General features: G+C 43.7%; 1 protein-coding gene across 1 annotated transcript in view; it reads right to left on the bottom strand.

Moving 5' to 3' along the window:
- Positions 1-27,202, bottom strand: part of LOC108784374 (prominin-1-A-like) — a 50,807-nt gene that overhangs the window by 4,674 nt on the left and 18,931 nt on the right. Inside the window, exons 5-21 of the mRNA XM_018553171.1 lie at positions 26,567-26,630; positions 24,664-24,753; positions 20,518-20,711; positions 18,822-18,896; positions 17,834-17,897; positions 16,649-16,808; positions 14,974-15,126; positions 13,602-13,725; positions 11,653-11,729; positions 8,987-9,071; positions 8,716-8,848; positions 7,550-7,626; positions 6,887-6,988; positions 5,270-5,323; positions 4,048-4,128; positions 2,450-2,518; positions 591-680 (exon numbers count right to left, since the gene is read on the bottom strand). Coding sequence (XP_018408673.1) covers positions 591-680; positions 2,450-2,518; positions 4,048-4,128; positions 5,270-5,323; positions 6,887-6,988; positions 7,550-7,626; positions 8,716-8,848; positions 8,987-9,071; positions 11,653-11,729; positions 13,602-13,725; positions 14,974-15,126; positions 16,649-16,808; positions 17,834-17,897; positions 18,822-18,896; positions 20,518-20,711; positions 24,664-24,753; positions 26,567-26,630 — 1,692 coding nt within the window. The remainder of the gene's footprint in view (positions 1-590; positions 681-2,449; positions 2,519-4,047; positions 4,129-5,269; positions 5,324-6,886; positions 6,989-7,549; positions 7,627-8,715; positions 8,849-8,986; positions 9,072-11,652; positions 11,730-13,601; positions 13,726-14,973; positions 15,127-16,648; positions 16,809-17,833; positions 17,898-18,821; positions 18,897-20,517; positions 20,712-24,663; positions 24,754-26,566; positions 26,631-27,202) is intronic.

Genomic DNA, 27,202 nt, shown 5'->3' with positions numbered 1-27,202 from the left:
TATTAACAAAGTAATAAATATATGGTTTTTAAAGACAAACAAGGCTTCCTCTCCTGGTGAGCCGGTCTTGCAAAATTGGTTACAATTTTTTATGCAAACCACAGACAAAATCATAACTAAACTACCGTATTTACTATTTTGTTCTTTGATCAGTGTTAGATTAAAAAAAAAAGAAAAAGAAGAAGCAGCATTCTATTATTCATCCCATTTACAATGACACTAGAAGTACGATTCTGGCAGGAAACATTGTGAAGTTAGTTACACAATTCTTTTTTTTTTTTTTGCAGTAATAAAAAATTAAAACGAACAAAAACTTGTAAACAAATATTAATGAATGGAGAAAAAGAGGAAAAATCAACAGGATGGTGGTGCCCCCCCCCCATTCACGGATGTGCAGGGCGGCGTATGGAGACGTAGTCCCATATAGAAGGACAGGGGCTGCGTACTAATCACACGCAGCACCTGCCCTTCCCGGGAGCTGCCCGATACGGCCGTGCACGCAGCACGGAGCTGTACGTGCCGGCCTCTTCTCGTGTGAATGAGAGAATTAAGACAATGCAGGCCACAGGATAATCATACTGCATACTTACCAAGGAGTCCACAAGATACTGACAGACGACAACTTGTGCCGAGTCAATCGCACTGGCGACAGGCCCACACCGGGCAAGCTTTGTGGTCAGCTACAAAGAAAGAAGCACAATTTGTGATTTAGGATAATGAGAATCTGACAATCAGGACCTCTGTCACATCCTAATATGCATGTCATGTATTCTCAATAGAAATCTCTGGCTTTGTGTTCCTATTGGTCACAGCAGATTCATTACTGGAGAGTTAGGCAGGAGGAAATGGGAACATTTTGTACATGACAGGTTCCCTTTAAGGGAGAACCATATTGATTCCGTCCTTCTCCCAAATGAAAGGCAGATGCTGATTATGTGATATTAGCAACTAGAGCAGCTCTCCCTTTAGACTCTTTTATGCAATTAAATATTGGTATCATTGCATTGAAAATATAACCCCAACTAGCTCGCCATTATCCCGTTTCTGCCCCCTCCCTTCCTCTTCACCTCAAATGAATCGTTATCCTGAGCCGACCCCTTCAAACTATACCTAGACCTTATAATCATTTTAATATCCCTTAAAATGGAACTTAAGTTTTAATATCCCCCCCTCCCCATTAGTGTTGAGTGATGCTGATGGTCTATTAAGAGAGTCAACATCTAGTGGTGGAAAGTAATAACTGCTGAGGACAGCTCTGGATTGCAGTGGCACCGACAACATCACCATTTTCCAAAATTGTCCAAAAGAATTTCATCCAAGATCTGTGCCAGAATGTTTGCAATAAAATCAAATATCCATTGTAAACAGATTAGGTTCATAGAGTGATGGCCGCTTGAAGACATTCTGCAGGTTACACTGATACAGTAATAAAGGACTTACTAAGGACTGATTCAGTATCAGGCTTATGGAAAGAAAAGCACTGCCATCTAGTGGGCATCTTAGTGTACTACATTATGTATAATAAAGTGCAATGTACATAGAGAACCAGTGCCATCTAGTGGGCATCTTAGTGTACTACATTATGTATAATAAAGTGCAATGTACATAGAGAACCAGTGCCATCTAGTGGGCATCTTAGTGTACTACATTATGTATAATAAAGTGCAATGTACATAGAGAACCAGTGCCATCTAGTGGGCATCTTAGTGTATTACATCAAGCCTGAGCCACTGCAATATGACTACTGTCATCCGTTGTCCTTTATTAAGGAAAAGGTTTCCTTGCTTGCCAGCTAGACCGAGACAGCTCTATGCAGTTAGGAATAAATGGCTCTATAATATTAGGCTGCATCTGTACTATAAACCAGCTGTTCTGGATGTGCAGTTAGGCAAAAAGTGTCATAAAGTAATGATTTTCAGTTGGCCACAATGAGGCATAATGTAATGCTTTGCATGGTTCAACCTACAATCCTAAGGAATAAAACATTTATTGTTTGGATATGTGAAAGTAAGGATGCACCAAAGTGAAAATTTGTGGCCAAAACTGAAACCGAAAATTAAAAATGTGTCCAGCCGACAAGGAAAATGCCCAGAGTAGCCTCTGCCACCCATCCTCCCCCAGGGCTCTCACCAGAACAGTATAGATGGGAAATCTTCCAATGGGGATGTTAGTTCACAAAAGAATAATTAAGAAATGAAAGAACACTGAAAATGAGAATATGTGATATCTATGGAAGGTCACTGTGCTGCCTATTGCTATGTTAGCTGCCATTCCCAGCAACAGCAGGAACCAAATGAAAACGGAGACTTCTATAGGATAAATATCTCTCATTGTGAGAGTGTCAGATACTTCCATACACTCCATGACATTTACTAATAAAGGCCAATATAAAGTGCTGACGACTCATCTCTATGCTGTAAGTTGGATTCTCTGGCTCGCTGACACTTACCATTGTCTTTGACCAGTTAATGTAGGACTCAAAATACTTCAGTATTGTATCCAGAAATGCTCTGGTCTCCTGGAACATGAGGAATACAAGGTCAGACCGAATGTTTTTAAAAGGTAAATAAGTATTTTTTTTTTTTAATATGTAGTTTAACCGTTTTATTTTTGTATTGATAAACAATACAGATGAATAAATGTCACCAGCACACAACCAGTATTGCAGTCCAAAGAGTTCGTTTATTGGAACATCATGTCACCAATGTCTTGGACTGCAATACTGGTTGTGTGCTGGTGACATTTATTCATCTTTATGCTGTGTGGCGGCGCCATCCGCAGGTCACTACAAGCACCCACCCCTCCTTGCAACAAGGTATCTTTTTGTTTGCCTATTAATAAACAATTCACGGAGCCATTCGCCCTTTGAATCTCTGTGAATATAGAGTAGGTTTTTTTTCAGGTCGAATGTAATGTCATACCGTATTTTGGCCACTAGATGGAGATGAGGAGCATAGGAAATAAATACGTCCTGTACTCCTCAGCTCCATCTAGTGGCCATAATAGAATGAAATACTTATCCCCTATGCTCCTCAGCTCCACCTAGTGGCCATAAAAGAAATAAATACTTATCCCCTATGCTCCTCAGCTCCATCTAGTGGCCATAATAGAAATAAATACTTATCCCCTATGCTCCTCAGCTCCATCTAGTGGCCATAATAAAAATAAATACTTCTCCCCTATGCTCCTCAGCGCCATCTAGTGGCCATAATAGAAATAAATACTTCTCCCCTATGCTCATCAGCTCCATCTAGTGGCCATAATAGAAATAAATACTTATCCCCTATGCTCCTCAGCTCCACCTAGTGGCCGTAATAGATATAAATACTACTTTCCAATGCTCCTCAGCTCCATCTAGGGGCCATAATAGAAATAAATACTTATCCCCCTATGCTCCTCAGCTCCATCTAGTGGCCATAATAGAAATAAATACTTATCCCCCTATGCTCCTCAGCTCCATCTAGTGGCCATAATAGAAATAAATAGTTTGCAGCACGAGGAGGACACTGATGGAGCAGATCACAGCTACCCTTCCTCATGCTCTCCCTGCCCTTAGTCATTCGACCTATGTTTTCACATGACCACGTGCAGGGAACACATGGAGGGGCATCTCTGCCATGCAAGATGTGCCCAGGTCCCCCTTGAGCGGTAGCCATTGCGATTGTTGTAGATCTTCTACCTCAGGGGTGGGCAAACACCGACCCTCCATCTGGAACAGCAAATCCCATGAGGCATTGCAAAATTCTCACAACCACAGGTATGACTCCCAGAGACAGGTGCATGGCGGGATTTGTAGTTTCACCACAGCCGGAGGGGCGGAGTTTGCCTACCGATGCTCTATCGATACAATTGTTTGGGTGGATGGACCCTCCAAATCGTACGCAGCTCTTTTGGTTTATAGAAGTGTCTATGTCCTGCACATGTCGGAAAATGGGGTCATCTTTCCCACCACCTAACAGCCAATCAGATTACAGCGGTCCTTCTTCTCTTACAGAACATTATCCTGCTCTTCAATTTATATCCATCCGCCTCACTAGAAAGACTTACATTCTTCACTATCGCAACCACCTGGTTGTCCACGAAGGACTGAGCCGTATCAATAGCTTTCTGGGTGTTATTCAATGTTGTCTGCATGTGAGAAACAAAATAAAGACAAAGCGTGAAAAAGGGCAAAGGGCATAGGTCGCTGCCTATATAGAATGAGCATTAAATATTTACAGGGTTATAAGGAGTATATTTTTATTATGAAATAATTATTATAATTATTATTTACTATAGTAATAAATATAAAAATAAGTCATATTTATTAGTAATAAATATAAAAATAATAATGTCATATTAGTAATAAATATAGTAATAAATATAATAAGTCATATTTATTTGTAATACATATATTAATAATAATAGTAGTAATAATACATATAACAATAAAAATAATGTCATCAATAATAAAATACAGTAATGATAATAATAATAATCAGCAGCATTATCATCATAATAATATCTCTCTCAGAGTTCGCAGTGCCCCCCTGACGATGCCTTCACCTGCTTTTCCCTCCAGAAGGATTGCAGCAGAACGGTACTTTTTATTACAAGCACTGCATCCAAAGACTTCGACAAACAGTCTGCTGCTCCTCCTTTCACTGTCCAGCGACAGGCTATTGGAGGATTACTGCAGCAGAGAAAAATCTGGTCTCCTGCTCTGCCAGACAGGGTTGTGCTGCGTGACGGAGCTGTGTAAATCTCAGGACTGAATGTATTTCATGTGTATTTAGCGGTGTTCAGCTCAAATCATTCTAGACACACACATGGGGGCTGCCATTGCTTCTACCCTTCTGAAGTAGTCTGACGAGCACACCGACCAGCTGCGCTCAGTAAGGTTTATGTCACTGACCGGGGGCAGGAATTCATCCGCACAGTCAGAGAACAGTCAGATCTCCTTATTTCCATGCTTGTCCTAGGTAAGGGACCATATAGGTATTGAAGCAGGAGGATGAGGGTCTGTATGGGCCGGCTTTGGGCTTGGGTCAATGGCATCAGTTTGAGATGCTTCTGATCTTATTGGTAGGTCCATCTGGCCTGCTTCTGACCTGCTTCAAGCAAGTTTTGCATTTCCATAGACTTGTATGGGAATTTAAACCCGCCTGACGCTAAAACCATTTCATCAACACAGGCCCTGAACATGGCAGCCAGGAAAGCAGCATTGGCAGAGACGGAAGCAGTGAAGGCATCCGCCGGGTTTCCTGGTACACACGATTGGTAAACTTACCGGCAACGTTAGCGATGTGGCTTGGAGATTGGCGATACTGGTATTCATACTTTTCTGGAAGGTAAAAACATATTATTGGTAAAGGACGCAACTGGAAACCTCCACAGAACGTAAATGATCACTTCTGTGCACTCTGGGAATATTATACTGACTATAATCTGAATATTGTGTGTGAATATTTCCCATAATTACCCTCCGTAGCCAGCAGATGGCGAGCGCTAAGCTACAGCACAGTACGATGATTTACAGCAGTGCTGTGATCAAGACCCGGATAGCAGGAGAGATCAGATTACACACACCTCAAGGGGGAAACGGGTCACTTTTCTCATTAAGGGCAAAGTGACAGGTTCTCTTGATAGGGCCCATCTCTACCCACTAATACCCACCTTCATTACACTGCTCGGCCACACACTGCTCATCTATCGGAGCCCTGTGCCTACTCCCTGTGTCACAGCTCATACAGGGTTAATGGCCATCACCACACCCCCATGGGACAGTATTCGGGTCCAGCAATTGGCTACTCGGGCCTGAGCACTGAATTCTGGGAGGAAGAGGAGAAGGACACATGGTCTAACAAACCCTAAAGCCATGGGGGATTTCCTGAGGACTCCAATAGATGAATGGAACAAAGGGGAGTATCAGTGGGTTGCAGGCCTTTATGAGAACCTGTCATTTATCCCTGAAACTGCAAAGTGATCCTCTTTCTGAATGACTTTTAGAATTACATCATCCCCTTCCTTATTCCTCATAAGGGCCATATGGGCGAGTCAGTCAAACACAGGCTGCCAGCGAGCAAGCAGACAGGGTTGGACTTTCTACAAATCCCACCATCCTTTGCAAGCTGAATTGCTTTGATTTCAGGTAGGGATGCACTGATACTGATACTATTATTGGTATCGGTGCTGATACCAAGTATTTGGCCGAGTACTCGCCCAAATGCTCCGATAACTAGCCCGATACTTCCAGTATTAGGAAGCCGGGCAGCGAGTCACTACATGCTGCCCACCTTCCTGATTGGCTGGGAAGCCGGCTCCATGCTCCCTCGTCACAAGTGACGAGGGAGCATGGAGCTGGCTTCCCAGCCAATCAGGAAGCCAGCCAGCATGTCATCACATGGCCCCCAGCTTTCTGATTGGCCGGAAAGCCGGCTTCATGTTCCCTCGTCACCTGATAACGAGGAAGCATGGAGCCAGCTTCCCGGCCAATCAAGAAGCCGGGTGCCGTATAATGACGCGTTGCCCGGCTTCCTAATTGGCCAGCTTACCGACCAATCAGGAAGCCAGGCAACACGTCATTACACGACTCCCGGCTTCCTGATTGGCCAGAAAGCTGGCTCTATGCTCCCTCGTCACCAGGTGACGAGGGAGCATGGAGACGGCTTCCCTGCTAATCGGGAAGCCGGGTGGCGAGTCATTACACGCCGCCTGGCTTCCTTAATGGGACATCCGGAATCGGTATTTGGTATCGGCGAGTACTGAAAAAAAAATCATCGGTACCCGTACTTGATACCGAAAAACCGATATCGGTGCATCCCTAATTTCAGGGTATCTGTTCCATCAGCGAATCACAACATCAGGATGGTCCATAAGGAACCTTTATAAATACATTAACACTTACGACTTGTGGGAGGAGATTGGCGTCTATGGAGGCTTGGATCGCCAGGATCGTGTTAGCTTCATTCTGCAGCTGAGCTTTATAAGTCGGGTTAGTAACGTTCGCCTGTCACACAAAAAGCCAATATTCAGTTACATAACATTATAATGCACATTGCTGCAAATCCTCCACACTGTGATGGCATTTTACTCTTCCTTTCTAAAGTGCAGAGCTCAGTGTGGAGCAGCAATGTTCTGGCCTAGGAGTAGTGTGCTGTCACATGAGCCTTTAATCACCATAACACATGGGGAGTGTTTTGTAGTCCAGCAGAAAACCACCAGGCAGGTTGGGATTTCACTGCAGCAGAGTTGTCAGCTCCATACAGGAATTTGGGAACTCTCTGAAATTCTGGCAGGATCAAAATCTGTACTTCGAGCATTTTTTAAGAGTCAAACTCTAGGGGAAATGTCCATTCACTGTTATCATCCCCAGACATCATTGGCTTTAGCTCTGCGGCTAATGGGTCTAACTACTGCACAGTGAGTGCCATTAGCAAGCTCGCCCGGGGTGGGGGCCCGCCATGTACCCCAATAACACTAATCAGGAGGTGTCAGCCATTTTTTCGGGCCCCAATAACCCTGTGTGAATTGTTTTTAAATAATATTACGCTACTTGTCCCTGACTTACAGCAAAGATTTGTAGATTGTTGGCATAAGCAGTTAGATTTGTCTTCGTAATGCTTTTGTTCATCTGAAAAAAAAAGTAAAGGAAAACAAAGATTGTGTTAACATTTTTGTTGATCCCGGAGTGAAACTGTAATAAAGACCGCTCACTGCTGCTCTCTCTGCTTGTGCAGGGTGACTGGTCTCGTCTCCGCCCCCTCCTGTAATAAAGGCCACTCACTGCTGCTCTCTCTCCATATGCAGGGTGGCTGGTCTGGTCTCCGGCCTCTCCTGTAGTACTGAAGGCAGCCTGTAATGGGTGGAGCTTGCTAGGTCTACAAATTGCACTATACAGTCCGCTCACTGGAGAAGAGATTGAGGACATGCTACCTCCTGTCTGCAGCAGACAGATAACATCATCGCACGCTTGGCAAAGGTAGTCTAAATGACTAAAGAATCTAGTTGCACAAGCCTCATAAAGCAACCAAAATATTTCCTTTACCATCCCTGACTAAGCCAAATTTTCTTTCATTGAAGTCCTACACACTCCCTCCCCCCGCCCCGCAGACACTACAGCTCACAATGGGAGGGTTTCAGTTACAGAGGCAGAGCTGTCAATCAAGAAAGCTGTGGGCAGCACTAGGTGTTGACAGGTGCTGATTGACAACCTAAAGAATGGTAGCCACACCCCCTGCAACATCCCCCACTGCAGTGCAAGCAGTCACAGCCTACATGGGAGTGACAATTCTGCTCTGAATTCAGGAGCGGTGCTGCATTGTTGCCACCGAGCAGTGCTGCATTGCTGCCATCCCATCACAGACAGCTGCATTAGGTGGTCTTCACTGGCAGGAACAACAGGTATCTATGGGACTTTGCAGGGGAACCAAGAGCAACTGTAATAATTAATTGCTGTGGCACATTTTTAAATGGGAGACCAAAGTTCTACTTTAATAACAGAAGGTGGAGCTTTTATTAAAAAGAAATATATAGCATGGCTGTATACATTGACATTAGGATCAGTTTGGGAAGCAATTACACGGATTTGTATAAATAATTGTGTTGTTGTGTAATAAAAGCAGAATGATGTAGTGCAATGGAGTAAAGAGTCTCCATTGCTCTATAACATCCAATTCACAATTAAGGCACCAAATTCCTTATCTGTCAAAAATGTCTCACAAACTGATGTTGGTTTGCTGAAGTCCAGGGTATCTATGCCAGAATTGGACACATTGGTCACCTGATTCTTCTGGTCGGGGGTCAGGAAGGAAATGTGGCTCACACTGATGTTCGTGTTTTCCATGGTCGTATTGACGTCACCGGTGTACTGTGGGTAGCAAAAAAAAAAAAATCCAAATTAAAAGCTCCTTCTATGTCCCGAAATTAACTTGTGTATGCCGAAATCCGAGGAACATGTCTGAAAGGACGGTATAAAAGTAGTGTGTGGCCATGAGGCAGCACTAACCTGACTGATATTGAGGTAGCTGTCCAGGTTGATGAGAGAGTTCAGGTTCAGAGCGGACCACAGGGCGGTGTTCTTCTGACAGTCCCTGCAACAAAGAAACCATAAGACGTGTTCCCACACACTGGAAGATCTGGTCCCAAGACCCAACCGGGGTTCCAGATTGAGGGGCTTCATATTTAAAGGAAAGTACAAATGCAATGCGCCAATAAGAGACGTTGTGGATTTCATAGACAAGCAAAGCGGGGGGTATAGTGGGCACATACAGCGGTACATGGCGGCCAGCTGTAGGAGTTGGGCCACTAACTGCAAATTAAGTCGTAAGCCAGACACACATTTTACAATCTCCTCACCATACATGTTACACATAATATATGAGGACCTACCTAAACTATCTAATCAGTTTCCAATCAGACAGGCGACTATACAGTCAGACTGCAACATGGGTAGTGAGCTTAAGGGAGATTGTAATATGTGTGGTCAGTTTAAGAACTGTTGGTAAATCTTAAAAAAGAGAACTATGGGGTCAGTGTTTTTCCCCATAGTTCTAAGGGTCACAGGAGGACATATACTAGCGTCCTCCCGTCACCCAAAGCTCAGTATATAGCGAGCTACAGCTCACTATATACTGAGACCGCCGCAGCCGGATGGATTACAACATTACTGTCGAGATCCACCCAGCTGCGTGAGTGACAGCTAGCTCTGCCTATCTAGAGGTCTATCCTAATTCGACACCACGCTATACCAGGAAGTAGCAGACGAGTGAGACGCTACACTATACCGGCCGGTTCCTTCGATTTTAAATTGTGAGTGACTGTATGTTTTTATATAAATAAACGTTTATGCATACCACACCATGAGGAGGTTTCTCCTTTTTTATCTAAATCCATAACGGACGGAATGTTACCAAGAGAAAACATTTGAGATGTGGACCCTCTAACTTGGGATTTTTTGCTTCATTACCTCAACTGTGGGGTGAGTACACACCCGAAAGGGGGCAGTTTGAAAACACTAACAACACCGTGGTGTGGGAAGAATTCACCAACTGATTCACCAACTGGAGATATTTGCTTGAAGTGTTCATTGGATCCAATTTTAAATTATATCATGGTTTTCTAATTTCTAATTTTTTTTTATTTTTATGATAAATGGATCACCATTTGGGACTTTTATAAAGTTTTATGCTGGTCATCAGCTGTTCACAGAAATTCTTTGACACTAATTTATCACCTTATTATTGAAAGACACAAGAGTGAAAATATTATATATTATATATATTTTTTGACACTGTATATAATTTTGATACTGGATATTTTACACTGTGGATACACCTTTTATTTATAAGTATTTAAATAGATAGACACTGAATATTATAGATTTTTCATATTATCTAATTTATATATATTTATATATTTAATTATATATATTTATATATTTACATTTTTATATTATGCACTTTAATTTTTAGCGCTGCACATTCCACACTTTATCTAGAGGCAGAGCCAGCTGTGCCCGCCCCTCCCCGTCCGTTCCCCCACTCAGCGCTGGAGGATCGGTGAGGGAAGGGTGGAATCCCTGCAGGGAGCTGTGAGTGACAGTTACGGCTCTTTGCAGGGAGATGATCGAGAATTCAGCGAGCGGCGGTATGCGTTCGCTCACTTCCCGATCTATTGAGCCGACGTGTGACAGTTTCATTGTCACGCGTCGGCTCAAACTATGAGGAAGAGTGATTTTCGTCATCATTCTCCTTTAAGGTAAATCTTGTACAATAAGATTGTAACATGTTGCAAAGTCCAAACCTACTCTGATCACGCCCATCATGGTGCCCAGGAAGGGACACCTTTGCTTTACTGGCACGGCGGGTCATCAGCAGTAGGATACCTAGGAGCCTTGGTTATAACAGAGAGGGGATACCGCTATGAGCTCTCCAATGGACACTGGTGTCCTACGAAGTGTTCTCTGCATAACACTGCAGAAAGAACACTCTGTGATAGAAGAGCTTGGTCACATGACTTTGGCAAGTTACGTGGCTGGTCTCTCCTTCTTCCAGCATGTATTTTTGACTTTTATTAAAACAAACCAACATTGAGGGCACATTTCTTAAGCAGATAACATGCTGGAAGTTTTATATTTCGGAGAAGCAGAGACATGGCGGTGGTACGGTCATACCGCTGCTTTAATAAGGAGCCCCTTAAGCTGGCCATACAAAGTTAGATTTTGAGAAGAATCACGCAGTTTCCCCCCATCCACACTACATAGCTTGGGTGGAGGAATGCCCCTGCCGTCTTTTATATTCGGACAATTAGCGCCCATGGCCGTCAGGATAGCTAAACCCAGGTAGAAAATTGGTGGCCGAACAGTGACTGATTGGGCCAACATTGACCCTAGTGATTGGGGTCAGTCGGTTGCAGTCATTCTTCAGATGACAATTTTCTTCCCGGCTCTTTTGACAAAAGTCAACTGGAAGACCACTCCCCTGCTTGTCTGTGTCCTTCCTTTTCTGGCGTTGCTCTCCTGCGGGTGACATACGTTCCCCAATCTTTTAGGCAATGAGGGAGCGACGCATACAAAGCAGGTAAGTGTTTTCCAAGCGCATTCTAGAGATTCCATCGCTGATCACAAGATCACAAGAGTTCCATCAGTCTAAGTGTCTAATAATAGGTGCTTACTTGTAGATATTGGCGATACTCAGGTTAACACCACCAATGTTCACCATTTTGCTGATATTCACATTCTCATCCACAACCTGCAGACAAAACAGATTCATTGTTATCAAGAAAGCTCTACAACTCCTACATAGAGACAATCACAGAGCAGCAAATCAGATTACTCAACCAGCAAAGAGAAGCTAATCAATTAATCTCCCCAGCGGGGGGCAAAGACAACAACAAAAACTCTATTCAAAGCTAAGGAAGATTTTTAGATGGACTGGAGCTTTTTCAATTGAAACTTGACCAAATAGAAATGACTCATTTGGCATTTCATAAGGTAACTGCTCTACACTTAGGGCAGGGGTGGCAAACTCAAATTCATTGGGGGCCGCATCAGCAGTATGGTTACCCTCAAAGGGCCGGTTGTATAGGACTATGCATCTACTCTTTATTATCATAAATAGTTGCCTCTGCATTCAATTGCTACTGGTGATAGCGGCCACACCCCCAGTAACCACACCCATTTATCACCCATATTTTTGCTAAAATATAAGAGTCGGGGTCACGTCGGGTAAATAGACACCAAACATGTCATGCTTTAAAATTGCTTGCGCCCGCAAAATTTGACAGGATGACAGCGGCTCCGATCTCCTACCTGCTCGGCCATCCTGACAGCTGCGGGCGCGGCTTCTCTCCTCCTCACCGCTCCGCCATCCTGACAGCAGGCAGCGCGGGCCACATTACAAGGTCCGGCGGGCCGGATTCGGCCCGCGGGCCTTGTGTTTGCCACCCCAGACTTAGGGGATGAAATTCCTATGCTCCTCGGCGCCATCTAGTGGCAGTACTGTGCCACGAACATCGTTCGCACAGATATACACAATATCATGTTATACATTCTCCCCTTTAATGAAGAACGCCACTTAGTTTGTTTTCCGACAGATTACCTCCTACCCTCTCTACTCTTCAGCACTCTTCCCGACTTCCTTCTCAGTCCAGTGCCGGAGGTCCCCTTTTGGGCAGACCAACATTCTTTCATTCCTGTGAGCCACAGGCTGTTGTGTACACGTCTCCCTCTAGAGCAGCGGTTCTCAACCTGTGGGTCGCAACCCCATCGGGGGTCGAATGACGATTTGCCCGGGGTCGCCCAGGAGTCTCCCGCTATTAGATAGCGGCTCCCGACCGCCCGGGAGAGAAATACTTTCTCCCGAAAAAGGTTTACTCTGCTCGATCGAGCAGAGTAAACCTTTCCCTGCGATCGTTTTTTTTTTCATTTCTGACATCAGCAGAGGGGGACCTGCAGTTCTCCATCAGGTCCTCTTCTAGTGATTGACAGCAGCAGAGGGCGGGTGCAACAGCTAGTTTGCTATTGCAAAGTGAAATAGCCAATAGGAATCTAGCTATGCATTCCTATGGTGTTTTTTTGTTTTTATTCTGACGGCGTATGTCAGTGGTTCTCACCCTGTGGGTCACGGTGTGATTTCTGCTGTGCTAGGTGAGAGTCCTCCTCAGCCCTCTCCTAGCGCAGCAGTGTCAGTTCTCCCGCCACGCCGCCAGATGCCGCTGCAGCAGCCGTTGGCAGCAACTTGGCAAATGTTACCAAGGGGTCCCGGCCCTAGAAAGGTTGAGAACCACTGCTCTAGAGGGCACGTCATTATGCAGGCTGGTCTCAAAGTACTCCAGGACTAAACCACACTCACACGTCATTGCATGAGCACCACTCAGTCCTAGAAGAATGGCCACTAAATTTAAGGAAAGGGAAACACCGCAAGTAAGCACTTGATGTATCTGTGCTTTGACCTTAACGTCACCGTCCCCATTGACTTCAATGCAACTGGCTAAAATGGCTAACTTGGCTGATCCCTTGTCATTAAGAGCTAAAGAAATGTTTTTGTCTATATCGGAGCCATGTGGATTGACTTCTCTCTTCTATTCTTTCATGATGTACATAAAACCTATTTCAGAGGCACCTGGTAAAGTTGTTGATTGGCCCACGGCTTGCAGAATGATGTGTAGACATTTCCTCCAACGGCAAACAGGATTGCGGTGATCAGCATCAGCAGCCAGGCAAAGATGAAGCTGAATGCGGCACCTCTGCAAGAACAACACCAGAGTGTTAGGAAACAGGTGAGTTAAAGGACCAGTCCAGCCAGACGTGAGAGTTATTGGTGGAGCTTGCCAGATAGATTCACAGGCCTGTTCCAGATTGGGGGTACTCCAGGATTGAGATCTCCCTGCCATAATTCCTGGCTCTGTTCCTGCCAATTTTGGAGTTCTGGTTGTACCCACCAACATTTGTGTCCCCTCCCTACTACTCTCCAAAATGTTAAATAAATTAAAATTCAGTAAGGATGGCGGGAGGCTCTTGTAATGAGCACAGCAGGTATACAGACTCCGAAACTCTTCATAGAGATGGTGGGAACCCCTCATAATGGGTACAGCAGGTGTGCAGACCTGGGAACTCAGCACAGGGATGGCAGGAACTGCTCATAATGGGTACAGTGGGTGTACATACCCAAAAACTCAGCACAGGCATGGTGGGAACTGCTCATAAGGGGCACAGCAGATGTGCAGAAGTGGGAACTCAGCACAGGGATGGTGGGAACCAGTTATAATAAGCACAGCAGGTGTGTAGACCTGGAAATTCAGCATAGGGACTGTGGGAGCCCCTCATAATGGGCACAGCAGATGTGCAGAAGTGGGAACTCAGCACAGGGATGGTGGGAACTGCTCATAATAGGTACAGCAGGTGTGCAGACCTATGAACTAATCTCCAGTGATGGTGGGATCCCATCATAATGGGAACAGCAGGTGTGCAGACCCAGAAACTCAACTCTAGGATGGTGGAATCCCCTTATATTGGGGCATAGCAGGTGTGTAGACTGAGAAACTAACTGCAGGGATGATGGAAGCTCCTCATAAAGGGCACAGCAGGTGTACAGACCTAGGAACTCAGCACAGGGATGGCAGGAGCTGCTCATAATGGGTACAGCAGGTGTACAGACCCAAACACTCAGCACAGGGATGGTGGGAGCCCCTCAAAATGGGCACAGCAGGTGTACAGACCCGGAAACTCAGTATATGGATGGTGGGAATCCCTCATAATGGGCACAGATCTCACCATTAGAGTCCCCATAAGATAAATGGGATTGTCAGGTGGTTTCATTCGCCAGTATTTAGGCAGACTAAGCCTTTCAAATATATCTCAAACATAACATTTAAACCGGGGTTGCACTTTAACATCTCTCCAGTGATCTTTGGTAAGAGGGTTCGGCAGCCACCCAAGTCATAGAGGGTAACACTGCAAGCCTCTGGCACTGAACACTTCTTTTATGTACTTACGCCATGAAGAAATCTCCTCCAGAGTTGGACGCACAGCTGCGATTTGTGGGGTCCACGCTGGATTTGTGACCACATGGGCCAAGCAAGAGGCCAAACAGGTTACACACAACTACCAGGAGAATGATGCAGGACAGACAGATGCAAACAATCCACCTGGAGGAGACACAGACAGGACAACATTCAGCACCTGATAACACATAATAGACGATCCTGTAGAACCCTCAACACAGATTTCTGTTCATACAATTTGAGGCTGAACTCCGGCAGATATAAAAGACCCAAATCAATGCAGATCTGTATTCATGAATACATTAACTATTTTTTAGATGCAAGCAACTGAATTTGGCTTGGTGTCAGCTTCTTGCACTTCCCTGTACAGCAGAGCTTAGACTTTGAGAGTGAGAAGCAGCCAAAGGAGCCAATCAGTGGTGCTGCAGTGCTCACAAGGAACAAGCTTGATCAGAGTGACAGATGAGCCAATCACTCTGCTGCATCTCCTTTGACTGTCCAATCACAGGCTGGGGGTGGGGAGGAGACCTGCAAGTGTTAACTAACTGCCGCAGAGAAAAATCAGGTCTCCTGGTGTGCCAGACAGGGATGTGCGGTGTGCAAGAGCTGTGTAAATCTTAAGACTGGATGAACATTAACCCATTGGAAGGCTAAACAGCTCCCATATGCCTATTACATTCTTTTCTGGGGACAGAGACACGGAATGTATTATTTTCTCCATGTAACAATAACCCAGAAACCTTCGGGGACAATAAGGTGACAGCTTGGTTTTGGATAACAAATCTCAGGTTACAAATCCTGGTATCTTTAGGAATCCATACCGCCAGGTGATGCATGCACGGGAAACAATGCACGTAAACATCAAATGCTATACTACAATCAAAGCTAAAATCCAGGCAGATATAATAGATACAAATATATGCAACTTTATTAATATTGTTTTAGAGGATTGATACAGCGTTTGCAGATTGCATAGCGCAATTCAGCTTTTTGACGTGACGTCAGCTCTTGCAGCCTACTGTACAGCAGAGTTCTGACTGGGAGAGGAATGGACAGGCCCGGGACCCAGTCAGGTGTGCATGCTGATCGTAGGAGAGAGCAGAGTGGCAGAGAGATGACCATATCAGCCTGTCACTGTCCAATCACAGGCTGGGGGGAGAGACAGGACCTGTACGTCTTACTGAACTGCAGCAGAGAAAAAACAGGTCTCCTGTCCTGCCAGGCAGGGTTGTACTGTGTGGCAGAGCTATGGTTGGCATTATTGGCAAGTACACAGTATGTCAGCCATATATGTGGGGCTATTTATTAAGGGTAAGGTCAATCGCTATGGCTAAGGCCTTAACAGGGTGAAACGCATCAGTGCCATAGACTAGGGGCTTAAAAGGGTGAAATGCATCAGCATCATGGACTTAGGCCTTATCGGGGTGAAACACATTAGCACCATGAACGCAGGTCTTAACAGGGTGAAACGTATCAATGCCATGGGGGCTTAAAAGGGTGAAACGCATTAGCACCATGAACTCAGGCCTTTACAGGGTGAAACATGTCAGTACCATAAACTCAGGCCCTTCCTTTCTGCCTCCGTGGCTGCTTGGAGGTTTTGCCCAGGTTTTGCCCAGATTTCGCTTTACAAGTGATAATATAACAGAACAAGTTTGTCACGCACCTGTAATAATTATACTTCACAACCTCCGGCTTGTACTTCTCAGTGTAGTTGCTTGCCGTGTCAAACACAGAGTTGATGTTATCTAAACTATCCACGACGGGGATGCTCTTCCTGGCATCTGCGATTTTCTGTTTGATGTTCACCAGCTGATTCTGCACACCTAAAAATTTTAAAAAGAAGAACAAAAACATACAGACGTGAACAGCAGGATCTCAGATTACACGCGGCTGAAGAACTCAGAGGGACACCCTTCCCCCACGTCCTTCTTGGATGGTACCACCTAAGACTTCAGTCTGCAGGATTAAGTGCAGAACTAGTGCTGGGCCTTTTTATTAGACAGCCCAGCATGCACTGCACACACTGAAGTCTAGACGCACTCTGAATTAAAGGGTTGTTTGGAAAAAATAAGAATTTTAAGTAGGGCTGTGGAAATTACTTGAGATCCTAATAGGTTGGACTTGATGGACTAATGTCTTTATTCAACCTCAAATACTATGTAACTATGTAACTATGTATGTGCGTTATAATTAATTGATTAAAAACAAATTCGATTAATCGAACACAAATTTTTTTATCATTACCAGCCCTAATTTTAAGCAAATAAGTTGAATTATAATACAAAATGTCAGTTTATCAGATCTGGGAAACACTGAAGTTGCAAATCAGTGCACATGTTGATGTTTAATGTAAAGTGCATTGTGAGGCACGTTATAATACATGGCAATGTGTGCCAATGCGTGTTTTCATGTATTTTGTTTCCACCGAATGGAAAACGCATCAGACATAAAGCACAAACTGCAGCAAGGCGTGAATGGGCCCTAAAATAGAAGCCAGCAAGAGCTGGCTTCTATTTTAGATTGGTTCACGCATGGTCCATGGCAGATCTTCACGCTGCAGTAATGCGCAGAACAACATACGACCCAATGCGCATGAATGCACTGCAATGCAGTGCTAAAGTGTGAATGTAACTGTAAATGCCAGGTCCGTACGACGTACTGAGCTGGCCAGCTGGAAGCACTTTTGTAGCTCCGTACGACGTACGTCCTTGGCAGCGAAAGGGTTAAAGGGAGGAGAGACCAGGCAGCCATGTTGTCTGACCTTGAATGAGTACATAAACAATATTAGAACCAATGGGAGAGCATTCCTAGAATGAAGTACAATGGAAGTCCTGTGGGAATAACTTACTTTTCACTGAGCTTCTCGTTTGATTGGTCACAGTCTCGGGAATATCATTTATGTTCTGTCGGGCCTGAAATATTAAGCAGAATCCGTACTTAGCACACACAACCATCCACGTTCCAATCAGGGTTTCCAGGCGACATTTTTTCATTTTTATAAGGGAAATTATCTAAAACATTTGAGACAACATAATGATATGGTGACATTGCCAACATATACTAGGCAGGGGGTACCTCACTGTAGGCCTGCTGTGTGCCATTAGGGAACCCCCCAGATGTTTGGGAGGATGCATGTCAAATATTCAAACCTTATGTGATTGACACCCAAAAGTGGAGAAAAATGCTGACTTGGTGGTTAGCATTATGACCCTGGCATACTGAGGTCCTGGGTCCAGTTCCCAATAGGGACCCTTTTTGCACAGTCGGAATGTACGCCCTGTGATTGAGGGAGATTCCACCTGCTGCTCTAGCTACCGTCCATTGGATTTTCCAAGAAGATAATTTTTAAGAAAGGTGCTTGTATCAGCAGCAGAACAGGCACCTTTCTTAGTCTATAGGTGTATGGCCAGCTTATCTGCAGAGTTTCTATGGTCAGATGGAAAAAGTGCAACAGATTCCTCCACCTACGCTAAACTGTGTAGATGGAGGAATCTCCCATTGGGACAAGCTTCAGTATCTTGCTAGTCGGCCCTGCTGGCTGTCAAAATGCTTGACCGATGCCTGCATCCAATCAGACTGTTAAGGTATTTTGACAGCCAGCGGGGCCGACTAGCATTTGTAGAAACAATAAAATACCATTTTGAACTCCAAGAACTCTAGTTTGGTGCCCTCTTCGGCTGAAATATAACATGCTGGATGACACTCCTGGTTCCATCCACCTTCCACCCACTATAAAGTGGGCAGATAGGGGCAGGAAAGATTAAGGACTACCTGAGAACCTAAAGCAGCATTAGGAAGAAAGACATCAATATAAAATATCAGACTTTTCAACATACATTTTGGATGGTGCCTTCAATGCCAGAATCTAGGAATGTATTAATGGTTTTCAGCTGACCGGAAAAGTCTGGAATCTGGAAAAAAAAACAAAAAAGGGGACATTGTAATTTTTAGTCGGTTTTTTATCATGGTAGAGTGACCAGAAACAGCTAAATTCTCAAGTTTTTGAGGAGTTATCTGGATCAACTTATTAAGAGGCACACGCATAAACAATTTCAGTCTCTGCACTGGACCTTGATGTCCACGTTCACCAAAATGCCACCATCAGACTGTAGGTTCAGTAAGGAGTTATTTTTTGGATGGATTTCCCCAATGGGAGTCCCCATTAATTGCTTCTGAGAAATAGGGAGCACTGTGATGATCAAGGTCCAGCGTGGGAAAGAGAAAGACATCATGCTGGGACTGAAATTACTCATATATGTTCCTTTGAAGAAGTGGATGTTGATCCAAGAAATGCATCAGGTACATGAGAATTAAAGTGACACTAAACTCAGGTGTTAAACCTTAAAAATCCATTCAAGTCCCTTAAATATTAACAAAAATGTGTCTTATGTGTTTATCAGTCGGCTGTAGATCCTCCAATCATCCCTGTGTTTTGTAAAATAGTCACCGCTCCAAGCTTGCTCCCCTGGTGGACTACAATCTCAGGTAGGGATGCACCGATACTAGTATCTGTTTCAGTGCCGATGCTGAGTATTTGGGCTCCAATGCCTGGCCCGATACTTCTGGTATCAGGAAGTCGGGCAGCGAGTCATTACATGCTGCCCAGCTTCCCGATTGGTTGGGAAGCTGGCCAATCCGGAACCCGGGCGCCATTTAATGACGCGGCGCCCGGCTTTCTGATTGGCCGGGAAGCCAGCTTCATGCTCCCTCGTCACCTCAAGATGACGCGTCATTACACGGCTCCGGCTTCCTGATTAGCCAGAAAGATGGCTCCATGCTTTCTCGTCACCTAGTGACGAAAGGCATGGGGACAGCTTCCCTGCTAATCGGGAAACCGGGTGGCGAGTCTTTACATGCTGCCCGCCTTCCGGGCTAACAGGAACCCAGCTGGCGAGCCATTACACGCCGCCTGGTTTCCTTAATGGGACTTCCGATATCTAAATTTGGTATCGGCGAGTACCGGAAAACAAATATCGGTACTCGTACTCGATACCGAAACACCAGTAATGGGTGCATCACTAATCTCAGAGTTAGTTTACTAATTTGTACTGAGATTGTAGTACATCCCCGGAGTGAGCGTGGAGCGGTGACAACTTTACAACACACACAGGGTCCATGGGGAACAAAAGTAGCCCCCCTCCAGAAGGAAGGACAGTGTCAGCGCCAATTCAGAGATGATTTGAGGATCTACAGCCGAGTGATACACAAATAAGATACATTTCTGTTAATAGTTAAGGGACTTGAATGGATTTTTAAGGTATAACACCTGAGTTTAGTGTCACTTTAACTGTTCTGGACACCATTCAAGAACTGTATTATCGGCATCAACGTATTATTGGCATCAACGTATTATTGGCATCAACGCATATGGTTATTTACATTTTCATCTCCATCACAGTATTGGCTTTATGTATTTATGCAGACTTGTAAAGTTTCTGAAAGTCCTCTTTAGGGAATCAGATAATGTAACAGTCACATGATGTAATAAAACAGATCATATGAAACATTAAAGACTAAAATGTAAAATGTTACCGAGGTAAAGTTGGCATCGATGACAAGGTCACTGGTGGACGGGGCACCGGTACAACTACTACCGCAATCAGCCAATGTTTTACTGATGGCTGCTTGCACGTCACTGAGGTTCTTCACTAGTTGGCTCTGCTCATCTATTAGGGAGTTGAAGGTGTTATTCACAGTCACCAAGGCCTTGGCTGTGTTATTCAGAACTATGGAGAAAACACATTGTAATGGTAATCATTGTCATGTTTGTAGTCAGAGAATTGCATCACATTAGTGAAACCTTATACAGATCCTTTTACCGCATTCAGATGCATGGTAGTGGGGTGGCTAGGACGGTGCGTTTTCACTTTAGATTCACCTTAGTGCTCAGCTTCTGATGCATTTATAAGGTACTCCGTCTCCATTAAAGTAAACCTGTACCGACAGAAACATGGAGGCTGACACTTTTGACCACTGAACTCCGGGGAACAAAAAATACAGTTTTAACAGTGACAATGTAATAATAAATTACCACTCAGAGTGGTGTCCCAGGTCTGGATGCTGCGTGCGTTAAAGTTTTCATAAACCCCGTACAATAATGTAAGCACCGAACCTGAAAGTTATATAGCAGCTGAGGATAGAGGGTCACATCTTGTCCATTCATATAAAGTTTTGTATGTCTTTAACAGAGTACAATGCATTCTGTGACTAGAGAAGGGGAGTCTGTGACATTCATCCATCCCTGCCCTCCCCCTGTTCCTTTATAAAATATGGTGAGGGCAATTTATCAAAACTGGAGCAGACAGATCTGGAGCAGTTGCCTAACCAATCAGCTTCTCTCTGTCATTTTCAAAGCTTACCGAAACAAACTGAAGAGAGAAGCTGATTGGTTGCCACAGACAACTGCTCCAGATTTTGTCTGCACCAGTTTTGATAACTTCTTAATGTTATATTCTTTTCACGGGATAAAATGCATTCTGTGATTGGACAAGGAAAGATTATGATGTTCATCCACCCTCCCTCCCCCTTCTCCAGTCATAAAATGTGGTGTATTCTTTTAATAGGATACAACGTGTTCTGTGATTGGACAAGGGGAGATTGTGAGGTTTGCCCACTCCTCCCCTGGTCCATTATTAAAACATGTTGTATTATTTTCACAGGATAAAATGGGTTCTGTGATTGGGCAAGGGGAGAATGTGATGTTCATCTCAATGTATTCGTGTCCCATTGCACTGCCAGACCGGAATCCCATGGTAACTAGACATGTGCAATTCGTTTCGTTCCGAATCGAAATTCGGACGAATTTTCGGAAATTCGGACATTCGGATGTATCCGAATTCCGAATTACAGACATAACGAATGCAAACTAATCCGAATTTCCATTTCCGAAATTCGGTAGCCTTCGTACGAACGTTCGTTTCGTTTTCTGTTCTTATTCGTTTCTTATTCGTTTCGTTCGTTGGAGCAAAGTGACATTAGAGAAGGAGAAAAATATTTTTTCCCCCTCAAATGTCACTTTTGCTGCAAACGAACGAAACGAATAAGAAACGAATAAGAACAGAAACCAAAACGAACGTTGGTACTAACGCTACCGAATCTCGTCCGAATCCGAATTCCGAATCCGAATTGACTTTCACACCCGAATCCTGAAAAACGAAATAACACAAATCCGAATTTAAAACGAAACGAAACTAAACGAATTTTTTGACAGTGCACATGTCTAATGGTAACATAATGGTGGGTGCTGAATGACATGCGGATGGTGCAGCACAAACCGAAATATAGAAGAAGTAGTCACTCGCACACCTAGGTCCAATGCATCAATCTGTCCTTTTATTGACATCAGATACACATGGCTAATTTATGTGTATCTGACATCAATGAAAGGATAGATTGACACATTGGACCTAGGTGTGCGAGTGACTACTTCCTCTACATGTGATGTTCATTTGCCCCTCCCTTTGTTCATTCATAAAATGTGTTGTATTCTTTTCATAGGCTACAACTTGTTCTGTGATTGGAAAAGGGCAGATTGTGATGGTCCCCTTTCCCTTCCTTTGCTCATTCATAAAACATGTTATATTCTTTTCACAGGATACAACGCATTCTGTGATTGGTCACCGGGAGATTGTGACATTCATCCGCCCCTGCCCTTGTGCATTCATAAAATGCATTGTATTCTTTTCACAGATTACAAATCATTCTGTCATTGGACGAGGTAAAGGGATGGAGGAACGTCACAATCTCCCCCAATCTCTCCCCCCTGTCCAATCACAGAACGGGTTGTATCCTGTGAAAAGAGCACAACACATTTTATGAATAGACAAGGTGAAGAGCGAGCAACCCACTATCATCATTGTGCTAGAGCCACAATTGTACCTTTCAGTGTTGTAAGTTTGACGCTTATTGTCCGAGGTTAATGAAAGTAAGATCTTTAACTAATGCAGAAGCACCCAGACACGGTCATTTATTTTTACATTGCAACTGTCAAAAATGTGTCTTTTTCACAGAGTTCACCTTCAAACAATGCTAAGTACCTGGCTGTATCTGAGTTCAGTATGTTAAGACATTGACCTGACACAATACATATAAAAAAAAGTCAGAGTGAAGTCATGGGCATTGTTAGTGGTCATGCTGGGATATGCCTGAGAAGCAGCACAGATGATAACAGTTTAGTTTTTATTGTTTGCTACAGTTTGTGTGCCACTGAGAGTCACAAAACACATTGAGGGGAATTTATCAAGACTGAAGCAGACAAATCTGGAGCAGCTGTGCCTGGCAACCAATCAGCTTCTCTCTTTCATTTTCAAACCTTAACTGAACAAACTAAAAAGAGAGAAGCTGATTGGTTGCCATAGGCCAATTTTGATAAATTCCTCCCATTAAATTCTATGGAAATCTATATCCCATAATACACAAGTGACAAGGCACAAGTGAACAGGGTGTGTAGGAAGCTCTGCGGTGATGGTGGTGCCCAGGTGTTTATTTATTCTTGGTCTAGCAATGATTACACCTCTAAAACACATGACTGAACACATTCTTATTTCCTGTTATTAAAAGCAGCTTTTTCTGATGTGAACCAGACTGAGTCAATGCCAGAGTCAGACAAAGGAGGCAGCAAAGAATTAGCCATTTGCCTATACATACTTCCTGCAACACACTGCTTATAGGGACTGTGAGCCCAGCATAGTACGTTTGGGTGCAGACCTTCTGACTCCAAAATAATGCAAGTGTTCATGTAAGCACTTATTTACCCCTAGTACTGTATCACCCAATCCTAAAACGTAAAGCCCAATTGAACCCTTGGTTTAAATCTGCTAACTACATCCCAGGTACATCAAAACAGAAGGTGTGCTAAGTCTTAGGGAGCATTCAGATGGGTGACCACCGGCGAGAGCCTGCCCTTCTTGCCAGTGGAGAAACTAGCACCATGATTTAGGAGGGTGGGGGCAATACTGATTCCTTATGTGACCATAGTTGGGTTTTAAATAAAAAACATTAACCGAAGACTGATAATAGACCATTGGCCTAACCTTAACACTTTTCCAAGATGGTAGGACCTTATAATACTGCTCCCGTGCAGCCTATTCTACATGGGCCATATCGGAAAAGTTGTCTACCTGCAGGCTTCCAAGTAGATGGCTTTTCCATCAAGGTTTATAGACAATAGCCTGCACATACACAGTAACACGAGGCCCTGTTGGCTCATAATAGGACAGGAGCACCTGAGCAGCAGAAGTGTCCCACCACTTCACTCTCCATCACATGTAAGTGCTTAACATCCCCTCCACTACCTCACATTCACATACCCTCATTCACCTATTGTCCCTGGTTATTCCCCATCCACATACTTGGCACCAAGCAGTCGGGCTCCGGCTCTCTCCTTCTTTAAAGGGCCCTCCTTACCATCTTGTCTTGAATTGTATTGTGAGTGTAAGGTCTTCCTTATATTGTAAAACGCTGCGCAAACTGTTGGCGCTATATAAATCCTGTATAATAATAATAAAGCTGCTGTTTAATACTGCCGGCTCATCCAGCTATTCCAACTTTTACCATTCACCTATCAGATATTGCAATATTGCAGCTACAACTTCTGTCTATTTCATCTGCATCATTCTCAACATCCATAGAGATAACCTAGAGTCTGAATTCTAATGTATAAGACACCAAAGCTCTTACCATCTACCATGCCCTGAACAGAGGTCAGTGTTTTATTGGCTGTTCCCTCTATGCTGCTTTTTATCATTCCACCGAGAACTGGACCAATATCTGCAGAAAGAACATTGAGAAACCTTCAAATTAAACAATTAGTGAAAGAAAAAAAAAAAAGAAAGAAAGCAGACTTTCTATTATCAAACATCGTGCATCGCTTCGGGCAGGAAATGGGCATTTTTGTGCCAATGGAGAGATGGATTGCCAGGGAAGAAAATTAATTGTTTAATAACTGCCTTAGAATACTAAACTGTAAACAGTAAAAGGAAAGCACTATTCTGACATATTAAATTGAAGTTTTTTTAATTGTTTATTTGGGTCAGAATGAAAAAGTTTATATATATATAATGGATGGGATGGAAGTTTTTTCTCAAACGAACAAAATTCTAACAGTGAATGTGGTTTTCGTTCAGGAAATTCCATTAGTCCCAAATCAAATGTTAAAGTTATATCAAAATTTGAACGACATTCGCCAAGTCTCTGATGACATTATTTAATGTTCTGATGGGATTTTTCACATGAACGTTTATACAAAAATCTACTGGTGTTTGGACAACTTTAGTCTTCTTCTGCTGTTGGCACCTTGCCATGAAGTGAGGGGGAATCACCTTCATGGCGACACAGATGGGATTAAAACATTGTCAGAGATTCTAAACATTATTCACTCTATCCAAAGAAAAAAAGTTGGGCTTGTGAAATATGAAAATTTGTGTTTCTATTGGAGGGCTTTCGTCTCGCTTCCTGTTGTGTCCTACACCAGTAAAATAGACAGGAAGTAGAGGAAATTTCACTCGCATCCTGTTTTTTCTGGAGGAGAAACCTTCTAATCACCCAAAAAAAAAAAAGACAGAATTTTGAACCTTTCCTCTCTCTATGATACACACTGTAAAATCCTTTTTTGTCCATTGAGGGACAACAGAAAGACATTAACCTACAACTTATACGGCTGCCTATAGGAGGACTGGACACTGGGAAACGAAAAAACTACAGTCCAGCCCATAATAACCCCTCCAACTACCAGAAACGCTCAGTGCTGGGACCTGTCCCCCTCAACAGACTCCAAGAAAAGGGTTTTATGGTGCATACAAAATAACTATTTTCCTTCTCGTTCACTGAGAGGTAAAGGAAATGATTCACTTTGGGGACTTCCTAAAGTAGCCCAACTGAGGGGTGGGCAACTCACCAAATGCTAACAGGAATAAGAAAACAACAAGAGAGAACTGGGGACCGCCTGAAGCTGAAAGAGCCCCCTGAAGGACCTTATGTCCGAAGCTGACATTAGATGAGGCCACAATGTCCACCTGGTGGAACTCAGAGAACATGTGAACAGAAGACCAAGTGGCAGCCTTACAAATCTGGGACACAGTTGCACGATGACAAAAAACCCAAGAAGCAGATCTAGTAGAGCGCACTATGACAGGGAAGGGTGGACCATGATCCTTGAGACCATAATTTGAATAATAGTAATAATAAGAGATGGAACAACTAGAAGAAAAAAATTGTTACATTAAAAATGGTGCTAAGAAATATAGGTTAGTCTTGTACACAACAGAGTTGAAAAAAAAAAAAGACGTCCATGTTCTGGGGATACTAGCAAAAAAGCTGAGGCATGCTGGTAGTAGGACAGGTTCTCCTGGGCCGGCCTACAGCCTTTTTGTTTGCCAGTATCCAATCCTCCTGTAGGCGGCAGTATAACCTAAAGGTGAATGACTTGCTGTGTCCCTCAATAGACGGGAAAGAGATAAAGTTCAGCCAAGAGTTGGAGTTTATAAAATTGTTTCTGATTGGCCGGGGTAGGTTCATGTTTTTTTGGCATCGACTACTGCAATAATCCAAAGGAGAGATAATGATAGTTATTCGTCACGCTTACCAATCACACTGCTGTTGGCTTTGTTTATCGGTACGCTGCTTGAATTAATAATGATGTCAACGTCCTGGAAAGAAAACAAAAGATGATGAAAGATGCCAAAATTCATTGCGCAAATTAGGAAACAAAGTTACAAAATATTTTCGGATAATCATCAAGTATTGTATTTCTCCATCTAGCGGTGAAGTAATAGAGGATTTTTCCTGATAGAGTGATACAACGATAACCTATCATTAATAGTGAAATCTGATAGATTGCCGCTTACCAGACCTTACACCTGATGATCCTGCCAGTAACATACTTCCTGACCTAGGGTGACAACGCTCACTGTGTCTGTGAAGAAGCAGTGTTGTCACCCTAGGTCAGCATTTCTCAACCTTTTTTCAGGCATAGCACCTATTAAAAGTATGCAAAATATCAGGGCACCCAAGGTTAAAATGTAAAAAAACGTGTTCCCCCCCTTCTCCAAAATCAATACCAATTTCTTATCCTAGAAAAGGGTCTGGTATTGATTATAAGGGGAGACCCCAGGTCCCTTTACAATAGAGCCCCCTCCTTTCACTTTAGAAGCCCCTCTCCCCTAACTTTAGTAGCCTCCTTCACATAATTTCCCCCTGCCCTTTTCATATCAGATCCCTG

Source organism: Nanorana parkeri, unplaced genomic scaffold (genome assembly GCF_000935625.1).
Source record: "Nanorana parkeri isolate BGI_ZX_2015 unplaced genomic scaffold, ASM93562v1 scaffold113, whole genome shotgun sequence".
In the NCBI taxonomy this organism is placed as follows: Eukaryota; Metazoa; Chordata; class Amphibia; order Anura; family Dicroglossidae; genus Nanorana; species Nanorana parkeri.
The sequence above is the reverse complement of the archived record's forward strand: the minus strand, read 5'-3'. Positions and strand labels throughout refer to the sequence as shown.